This window comes from Mastomys coucha, unplaced genomic scaffold (assembly GCF_008632895.1).
Source record: "Mastomys coucha isolate ucsf_1 unplaced genomic scaffold, UCSF_Mcou_1 pScaffold5, whole genome shotgun sequence".
Classification (NCBI taxonomy): domain Eukaryota; kingdom Metazoa; phylum Chordata; class Mammalia; order Rodentia; family Muridae; genus Mastomys; species Mastomys coucha.
Window position 1 is genome coordinate 27,050,233 of NW_022196911.1, and position 10,400 is coordinate 27,060,632.

Consider the following 10,400-nt stretch of genomic DNA (forward strand, 5'->3'; position numbering starts at 1 on the left):
ACTATTTGTAAGGGTCCTTTCTTGTCCAGTTCTCATGGCCTTTCTCTCCAGGCCCACTCCCTGGATGCCCTCATCTTGGTAGCATGTCTGCAACGTCCCCTGGTCACAAAGGTAGTCCTACCTGGGGGCTGCTCCTCTGCCCTTCCTCCTGCTCGTCCATCTCCTCTCAGGAACTAGCAGCCCCCCGGCCTCTACCTGAAAGTTTTGCTTTTCAAGAGATGTCTCATCTGAGTCAAGGCCATGCCCTGGAATAAAGCCCATGGAGTCATGAAAATGAAGAAATGTTTTCAGTGGCTCTGTGAGGTCCAGAGCTTAGTGGGCCTCTTTCTGAAAGCAAACTGCTACTACAGCACACTTATCTACTGTGGAGCCCTTGTCTTTATAAACAGCTTTGCCAAACGCCAGCATACCTGGATATCATTTTACTTCATCTCCTGCTTCTTCATCCCCCATCTACAGCTGGTGTTTCAGTTCCTGTGGGGAACCCCAACAGGAGGAAAACACAGGGCAAGGAGTGAAAGACAGCTGTCACTTGACGGGAACCTCCTGTTTCACTTACCCTGTTCCTCATCCCTTTCACAAAGACATAAAATTCATGGGGGACAGAGACAAAGGCTCAAGGGGTGGGAGATATTTTGTTCAAAGTCTTTGTAGTGGTTTGAGTGAGAATGGCCCCTAGAGGCTCATATGTTTGAATACTTGGTCCTCAGTTGGTAGAACTGTTCGGGAAGGATTAGGAGGTATGGCCCTGTTGGAGGGGGTATGTCAGTGGGGTGTGTCACTGGGGGCAGGTTTTGAGGTTTCAAAAGGTTTGGACCATTCCCAATCTCTCTGTCTCTGTGTGTGTCTCTCTCTGCCCCTTCTTTCTCCCTCCCCCTCTTCCTCTCCTCTCCCCTCCTCTTCTCTCTCTCCCTCCCTCCTACCTCCCTTGTCCTCTCCCTTTCTCTTCTCCTCTCCTCTTTCCTCTCCTCCCTCTCCTTCCATTCTCCCTCCCGTCCTTGCTTTCTCCCTTTCTCCTCTCCTCCCCCTCCTCTCCTCCTTCTTTCCCTCCCACTATCCTCCCAACTTTTAAATCAAGATGTGAGCTCTCAGCTGTTCCTGCTGTCACGCCTTGGCCCTGGCCCCATGAACTCTAACCCTCCAAAACCATCAGCTCCAGATTAGAGTATTTCTTTTATAGGTTACCTTGCTCATGGTGTTTTGTCACAGCAGCCATCAGCTCCAGATTAGAGTATTTCTTTTATAGGTTACCTTGCTCATGGTGTTTTGTCACAGCAGCAGGAAAGTAACCTGGTCAATCCTAGAGGCACCATGTCCCTCAATCTTGGTTTCATTTCCTTCTGTTCTGGTTATCTGAAGCAATCCATAGTCCGAAATCCTAAGTGGAAAATACCAAAAACAAAGAATTCATGAGTCTTTAATTGTTGCTTTCCAAGTAATGCAATGGCATCTCGAGCTGACCTGCTCCGTCCCACGGGGTTGCCAATCATCTTTAAGTCCAGCATCCCACATCGTCTATGCTACCCACCCAGGAGTCACTTGGCAGCTGTCCTGGGTAGCAGATCCACAGCCATGATAATGCAGTGATCCTGATGTAGTGGAATAACTCTGTGTCACAAAGCCTGCATCATTTGCTCATCACAAAGGCACCGAGTCATCAAATATCAGCACAGGAATGGTGACAAAAGTAGGGTAAAATACTTTGAGAGAGACTACATGCATATACAATTTCTATTACAATATGTTGTGATCGGTCTAACTTATTATCTATTCCTAATATGTTACTAATTTATAAATTAAAATTTATCTTAAATGTGTATAGATAAAACAGTATATACACAGTATAATGGGTATAAGATATAAGCTAGGAAGTTTTGAAACATAAATCCTTTGGATAGGAGAAGATAAGAACAAAGCCCTTAGATTCAGCCAAGATCTAACTCCAGCAATGCTCCCTCAGTGTAACATCCCTGGGCTAAAAGATTTTGAGAATATTGCTGACTAACCTTTAAGCGGCATAGGTTGTTATTTTTGTTTATTTGCTTGTTTCTCTTTTTTCAGAAAAGTTAAAAATTCCATATTATTTTATAGTCCAAGAAGAATCAAGAGACAGCCCAATTTTCTGTATCATTTAATATATATTGTATATATTTTTGTATTTAAATATTATATAAATTATATATATAATTATTTATATTTATAATATATACAATTATATTACATATTATTATATATAACATACAATATATAATTATATATAATATATCATACTAAATATAATTATATAGGATATTATTTATATATTATAATATATTATGTACATTATATTATAACATATATAAATGATAAAGTAAATTTTCATAAAGTATTATGATTTCCCCTGATACAAATTAATACCAAAGTGTTACATACACAGAGACAAACTCTGCAGAAGGGAAGCAGACCTGTGGCTCCTTTCCTGGAGTGTCATCCCCTAATCTCAGCATCCGAGATGGCAGCTTACCTGTCTACATGCACCATATCTGCTCACACCATGTGTAGCCTACAGCCTGAACCACAGCATCATAAAGATGTCCACCCACAGCAATAGTGAGGTGGAGGAGGGATTCTGGGTCACAGTAAACTATGGTGGTTCTCCAGTTTCCTAGAGGTCTTCGGTGCAAGCATCTTCCAAAGGAACACATTTGATGTTCAAACACCACCAACAAAATGCAGGGGACTACAGCCATCTTAGAGGGAGTAGACGCAGTTATAGCTGCTGTGGATACACACCTCCTTGTGTAGTGCCGCATTTATGATGCCCAGAAGGCTAAGGAAGATGCATGAGGCAGAGGCCTGATTTTCTTCCTCTGGTATCCAGGACAAAAACAGCATCATCCTGAGAAGTGGAGAACACTGTCGAGCATGTACTGTGTACTTACGGGAGAAGAGGGCCTCACCAGTGGCGCATCTTGTTTCTCCCACTCAAAAGTGAGCTGGCAGAATGGCCTGGTAAGAGAAAACAATTTATTTAGCCCCCCAAATAAACATTTAATTTCCAGATTAATCCCCTGTCATTGCACTGAAGGATGGAAAATCTGCATCATCTCCCTAAACGCATAGGAACAAACTTGAGAACATCTTGTGGGTTTTCTTTTTTTATAGTTTGTGTTTGTGTGTACACATGAATGCATGCATGCGTGTGCAGAGTCCAGAGAGCTCATGTCCTGTTCTAGCGCCCTTTGCCTTGTTCCCTTGAGACAGGTCCTGTCCAGCTTGTCATGGATTAGTTGGGTGGGCAGCCAGCAACCCCCAGTGATCTGCCTGACTCCAGTCCTCACCCTTGCACTGACACACTCTTACCCTCTGAGTCATCTCCCCAGCCCCTCGTGGCCTAAAGACACTAAGCTAATGGCCAGGACCATTCCACTTGTGCCCGGCCTGGGTCCTTCAACTGCACAAAAACTACCTGCACTTCATGTCCTGGGCCTAAGACTGCTGCTGCTCAAGCCTTGTTTGACCGCACGGACTCAGGCCCAATGTGGCTGCAGTATCTTCAACAAGCTTTATCCTGCATGTCTTAGCTTCCTTCTCTGTAAAATAAAAGCCTCCTTGGAGGCTTGTGAAATGTAAATGAAGGTGTATGCCCCCTCTGTCATGATGCTTGGGCTGGTTAGAATTACTACCAACTATTTAAAAAAAAAATCTGACCAAAACTAGATTAGTCAGTTTCTAATCGCTGTGTCCATGCCTGATAGGACTGAATTAGAATTTACATTTTAACATGATCTGTAATTTGCATATGCATTAAAGTTTAAAAACTATTCTGGTGTATATATAAGTACGAGAATAATTCAGGACATTTTTGTTTTAATAATTATTTGTCTTACATTCTCTCTATAGTAAATGATTCTATACTCATCTGTGACAGTGTATTTATGAGTAATATATCTATAAGCAATTTTTTACTAAAAATCAACTTAAAAGAAAAATAGTAAGCAATAGGACCAGTCAGATATCAATGTTGAGCAAACTGTGAGCAATGTTACATGAATGTTTCAAATTTGGGAGTGCTGCCCAGTGAGGGGATTCCTACCTTCCTCTTTTCCTCCACACAGACCATCCCTCCCCCGATTCTCTTCCTTCACTCACATGTGACCTTTCCTACAGTCAGTAGATAGAGGAAACAGGACAATGACACACTGGATTCTTGGTGAAGAAAGGGACACGGTTTCGCAGTTCAAACCAACCAGCTGGGAAAGCCGGAGCAGCCACTCTGCTCATAGGCATCAGTGAAGCAGACCACAGTGTAGAAGGGCGGGCTCCCTACTTGATAATGGAACTGAGACTTTCTGGTTACCTAGCAACATTGTAACCATTATAAAGTGTAGCACTATGAATTACTAAGGAGTGGTACAAGCCTGGAAAAGTCTACACTGGGGTCCTATACAGTACAGGATACTTGAGACTAGCAACATTGTAACCATCATAGAACGTAGCACAATCTATTATTAATGGGTGGCACAGGCATGGAAAAGTCTATGCTGGGTCCCATGCAGTACAGGATACTTGATAAAGTCAATAAACCAGTGTTGCTATCTTAGGTATTTGCTGTACTATATTTTCAATCATTAAATGATTCCCTCTGAAGAAAGCTGACTATCACAATGCCTTATTACCCTGGCAGCAGCCTCATCCTGGTGTCTACAGAGGGTATTGATTACACCAAGAAGCCCTATCCAGTGACTAGTCTGTACCAACTACTATGATATCTGCATAAGGGCACATCAGCACATGGCACATGGCACATCCAGTTATGGGATGTATGATTATACTTGCAAATATCATCCTGTTTTACTTTTGTTAAGGGTTTGTTTAATTTCCGGTTTCAGAGAGTTTAGTCTACAGATGCTTTGCCATGCACATGGGTATAACATGGTGATGGGAACGTGAGGCAGAGGAGAGCTATTCACACATGATACACAGCAGGCAAGCACGGCACTGACATACATGGAGGCAAACACATATCATGTAAATAATAGAATAAAAATTGTTAATACAAAAACCTTCAGACTAAATGTTTCCAGTGAGCGCTGTCTGAACAGGTGTTTTAAGGTTCTCTGGGTCGTGTTCAGAGAATTGAAGAAGCTCGTGCAGATTACTAAATCCCAAGGATGTTTTATTCAGAAGCAAAGGCAGGGCAGAGATAGGATAGGCTGCAAGCATGTACACTCAGGGGCCCTTGTTACTGTTTGGGTCCTTTTATTATGATAGCCTAGACGAGGATAAAGAATATCAGGTGGACAGTTAGTTCTCTGTTTTGATTGACAAGCCTGAACTACATAAGCATTTACTTGCTGCACCTGTCCTTTCCCATGATGCATCAGTGTCCATAATTAACTATAATTAATTAGATATATGATTAAAATCCATAATAAATAGAATTACTCCTAATATCTAATTGTGCATAGGCCAAAGATGGTAAATAGGGATTTTCTTCCTGAAGCATTTATTCAAAAGACAGAGTTTGCCTTATAGCACACTCATCCATTTGCCTTATAGCACATGCATCCAAAACTAGCTCATACCTGACCAACCCCTTGCCTCCTGTACCAGGAGATATCCTAGGATATGTTTGAACAGACTGATCACAGAAGGTAGATCCTAGATGATGCTAGGGACGGAGGCACTTAGTCCGTGTTTGAAGTGGTATATGCACGCAGCTTGAATATAAGTGAGGGTCCTGAGTTGGTAGGTGCCTTGCTAGGAGAGGGGGGTGGACACAGCCCAAGTCCCAGTTGATAAGCCAGTACTATGCTTGCCTGTAGCACAAGAGCATGCTTTCTCCTCCTGGAGCTAGGAAGTCATAGGAGATGAGATGCTGATGATTCCAGAAGAGCTGCAATAGAAAGAGGTGTAGAATAGCAACCTGCAGTTCTCCCATGACCACACTCCCTCAAAGAAGCATCACAACCTGATGGGAAGACTCGTTCTGAACCCAGGGTCTAATCTGGGTCTTCACTCTACTCTGGCCACTTGCTGCTGGCTCTCTTTGGAGATGTCACTTGCTCTCCTAAGGTTACAATTACAAAATGCCATCTCTGACATCCTGTGTGCCAAGCACTATTTTACCACTTTCTGTGTCTTAGTTCACTTCATCCTCACGACCCACTCCACTCATGAGACACTGGGCTTAGAGTGACGAATAACTCACCTGGTTCTAAAGCAGCAAATGGCGGACTGGGATCTGAACCCAGACAGAGATATACCAACATCTACCTGGCCACCCCCAACCACCACATCATATCCCCCTAGCTTGGCGGAGGTGGACACGGCAGACCACACCCAGGCAGGAAGCCAAGGCTAAACGGTAGGGAGATGGCAGTGCTCAAGCCACATCATTCTTCTGCCTTTACTTCACTGCCACATACGTCCCCAGAGCTGTGGAGACAAGCTTGACATTTCCACTACAAAATGAACATTGACTAGTGGGGCCCTGAGCAGGGAAGGCAGAGCATCCGCCCCACCTTCATGCACGAGTCCAATCCTGCTGACTTCTCAGGCCAGCAGTTCTCAGCCTTCATAATGCTGCAACCCTTTAATACAACTCCTCACGTTGTGGTGACCCCCAACCATAAAATTATTTTTATTGCTACTTCATAACTGTAATTTTTCTACTGTTATGAGTCATAATCCAAGATATTTGATATGCAAGATATCGGATATGCAACCCGAAGGGGTTCAAGATCGATTGCTTTAGACACACCCACACTCTCCAGGAAAGCTAAGACCAAACTCCTCCAGAGAGACATCTCGGGTCTCCCACCCTTCTCAAGCACCTCATCAGTCTCAGCCATGACATCTGACTCCAAGCCAACCACAGTCTGTCAACCCATGCTCTAGACCAGCAAGTGAGTCCCACACTGACAGGGAAGCCCCAGCCAGACTCTATACTCAGGCCCACCTCAACAACAAGGTGAAAGGCAGGGTCCACCCAAGGAGGCCCAGGTCAGAACTGTGTGAGTGTGGTGGTCACAAGATGAGCAGCAACTTCCTATTCCTTCTCTTCTTTTAATGCCCATGAAAAGATAGAAATAAAAGATAACTAGATTTGCAAGCGACGGTGGGAAAGTTACAGTGGGAAAGCCGCAGCCTCGGAGTTCACATTCCCAGGGACGGTGAGAAAGCTGCAGCCTCAGAGGTCATAGGAGCCTCCAGGCACTCACCCACTCCTATTCTCCCGATATTGGTTTCTCAAGTTCATATGTTTTTAACTTTTTAAAAATTAAAATTTAGTATACAAAATAATCTTTCCCTATAACATTTTCAGATAGATAGCCTAACTATGGGGTATACATTGCTAAGTATAGATACTAAACACAGAGCCGTGTGCTAAAGCTCTGATCCCTAGACATTGGTATCCAGAGGTGAAGCCATCACGGGCCCTCAGAACTAAGGTTTCTGTCCTGATAAAGAGACTTAGGGTGTTAGTGGTTCCTTGTGTGTGAGAAGCTGTCTGTGTTCGTTTCTTCTGCGACAGTAACTGATGAGAGTCATTTAAGAAAGGCAGGGTTGGTTTTGGCTCAAAACTGGAAGCTGCAGTCCTTCGTGGGTGGTAACAGGAGTTTGGGACCACTGTTCACATTTCATCCATGGTTGTTCGGGTGACCTCGCTCAAATTGTATGAAAATGTGTCCCTATATTTTCAACTGTTAATTCTGTACTGGCTGGCAGGATTTTGGTATTGTCATTTCTACGGCCTATCACTGGCTTTCTATTTGTAACTGCTTGTCCTCCCTCACCTGCCCTCCTGTCTACAGAGCCTGGAGTTCCTTTGCCAGAGGTGCCCCAAAGCCAGCCCATGCCTCAACGATGTGAATCTGAAACCTGCCCTGGATGGACACAGGGAGGGTTAGGCCTCCTGCTGAGCAGCACACAGTCCTGCTGAGGAGCACTGGAACCAAACTGATTTCTTTTGAGAAGAGAGGTCCTTCCCTGGAGTCTTCTCCCATCACTTTCTTGTTTGCAGGTTAGTAACCTCCTGAGCACCCTGACTGAATTTGCCCAAGTGGAGCTGTTTGTATTACAAATGCTAATCATGCCCCCCCTCCCCCGCAAAACTGTTTGCCCAAGAAGGTCTGCACAAAGCTTCTGGGAACATGCCCCCAGTTGGTTCTGATTGGGAAATAAAGATGCCAACAGCCAATCGCTGGGGAGGACAGACAGAGGCGGGATTTTAGGATTTCCTGGACTTGGATTCACTGGGCGTGGGATGTAGAGGGGATGAAGAGAGAGGTCCGCCATACTTGGAGAATGTGGGGGAGAAATGCCATACCTGAGAACAATTCAGGACAGAGTGGCATAGCCACCATATGAAGAAGGCAGGAGGGCATGGCTCAGAGGGCCCAACCGGGTCCAGGGCAGTCAATATAGAACACAGAATTAGTAACTGAAAACTCGGGATTATCGGCGAGAGGTACATGTTAACAGCACGGAGGTTAGACAGTTGCCGGCTATTGTGCTGTTTGAGGCATATTCAAATATAAAGGCTGTGTGTGTCTTTCTTTCAGGAACATAAACCATTGAGACAGGTAGTAAATCACGCCACCGGGATTTATTAACAATTAGCTCAACACCCAAATCCTGAGCTCAAGAACTCAGTGCAAACCCAGGTGTGGTAGCTGTCACACTGCACACCGAGTTCCGAGGCCTGTTCCTTCCACCTCCAGCATTTCCCTACAATTGGTGCCTTTTTTATCTTTTATATCATCTTCCTGCTATCCATCAAAGGCAACAATGGCACAATTCCCCTAATCATGAGCCTGAGTTTCAACCACCAGCTCCTCCTTCTAGCACACAGAGCACCAGATTCCATTTCCCCCAGTGGGTGGGTGGGGTCTAACTCTAGCCTAAAGTGGCACCTGTCATTCAATTGCACTTCTCCACCTGGGATGCTGACTAATGCCCTGGAAATGGTGGCTCACTTTATAATTCCATTGCCAACCTGAGCTAGACATAGGGTGTAGGCAGAAAATAGAACTTTTGGTTAAAAGCTACTGGGATTTGGTGGTTGTTTTTGCAGCAAAACCTAGCCTAACCTGACTGATACACACACTCTAGTTTTGTCCAGCTTTCTCTGTAGGTGCAGGTTGGAAGCCTGTAATCATTTGTTATTCTTCTCCAAACCTACAAGCACCTATCAGCATCCTTGAACCACTGTGGCCCCTTGCAGTAGCGCAGAACATAATAAAAGACAGAAAAAAGCTTACTCTCCCCTGCACAATGGTTCTTCCAACCCTTTCCAATAGCCCACACTTTCCAGCCAGGTCTCGTTCCCAGTCACCTTCTTGCATGACATTTTATTTTCAAATTCCTATACAACATACTGTTTGCTCCAGGGGTCAAATGCCTTCCCAGCTAGCAAGCTCTGCTGGCGTGGACAGAGTTCTATCACAATTGGTGGCAATTTCTAACAGATGATAATGTCATCTCTCACTAGACCATCAATCCCAGAGCAGCTAACAATGAATACATGACTGCTGAAGGGCCCGTGCATACTGAAGAATGTGGTACCTGAGGGCTAAGAAACCTGGCTCTGCTGTCTGTCATGTTAGTTCATTGGCTTTCTCTGAAGAAAAATGAAATAAATCCAACTCAAATAACTTATGTAAGAAATAGAAAAATAAAAAAAAAAACCCTCAAAAATGTCTCAAAATAATTCTCAAAAAAAAAAAAAAAAAAAAAAGGTGAAGGGGCTGAACAGATGGCTTAGCAATTAAGAGCACATACTGCTCTTCCAGAGGACATGAGTTCAATTCCCAGCACCCACTTTAAGTGGATCAGAACCGCCTATAACTCCATCTCCTGGGGGATCCAATGCCCCTTTTCTGATCTCCAAAGGCACTGAACGAACCCACACTCAGACACACAGGCATATACATATTTACAAATAACATGGAAAATCTCCATAACAGCACGCCACTCTGTGCTGGCTTTGTTCTGAAGTCCAGCAGAAATGACCAGAGTCTAGGTTTACACTCTGCTTGTAGCCCAGCAATGGGAGAAGGGAAGAGACTGCAGACATTCTCTCCAACTTGTCCATTAAAGTCATAGAATAGCTGAGTGCTGTGGTAAAACCTGTAATCCAAGCTGTCTGAGGCTGAGGCAATAGGATCATGAGTTCAAGGCCAGCCTGGTCATATAGAAAAACCTTCAAAGAAGAAAAAAGGGAAGGGAAAGGAAAGAGAAGGCAAGGGAAGGGAAGGGAAGGGGAGGGGAGGAGAGGGTAAGGGAAGGGAAAGGAAAGAGAAGGCAAGGGAAGGGAAGGAAAGAGAAGGCAAGGGAAGGGAAGGGAAGGGGAGGGGAGGGGAGGAGAGGGTAAGGGAAGGGAAGGGAAAGCAAGGGAAGGGAAGGGAAGGGAA

General features: G+C 44.4%; 1 protein-coding gene and 1 long non-coding RNA gene across 3 annotated transcripts in view; one reads left to right on the plus strand and one right to left on the minus strand.

Annotated features, from left to right (window-relative positions):
- Positions 1 to 436: 436 nt before the first annotated feature.
- On the minus strand, positions 437 to 1,593 carry LOC116077196. Its single transcript, XR_004113188.1, has 3 exons — positions 1,529 to 1,593; positions 1,186 to 1,378; positions 437 to 474 (listed from the first exon to the last, which is right to left on the minus strand). It is a non-coding gene; the product is annotated as an uncharacterized LOC116077196 (long non-coding RNA).
- Positions 1,594 to 1,648: 55 nt separating this feature from the next.
- Stc2 (stanniocalcin 2) overlaps positions 1,649 to 10,400 on the plus strand; it is a 62,385-nt gene continuing 53,633 nt past the window's right edge. Inside the window, exons 1-3 of one of the 2 annotated variants that reach the window (XM_031351553.1) lie at positions 1,649 to 1,687; positions 2,861 to 2,991; positions 7,800 to 8,008. In XM_031351553.1, coding sequence (XP_031207413.1) covers positions 7,876 to 8,008 — 133 coding nt within the window. In that variant the 5' untranslated portion in view covers positions 1,649 to 1,687; positions 2,861 to 2,991; positions 7,800 to 7,875. Of the gene's footprint in view, positions 1,688 to 1,732; positions 2,022 to 2,860; positions 2,992 to 7,799; positions 8,009 to 10,400 lie in introns of those variants that run through there. The other variant, XM_031351554.1, reaches the window with a different exon arrangement.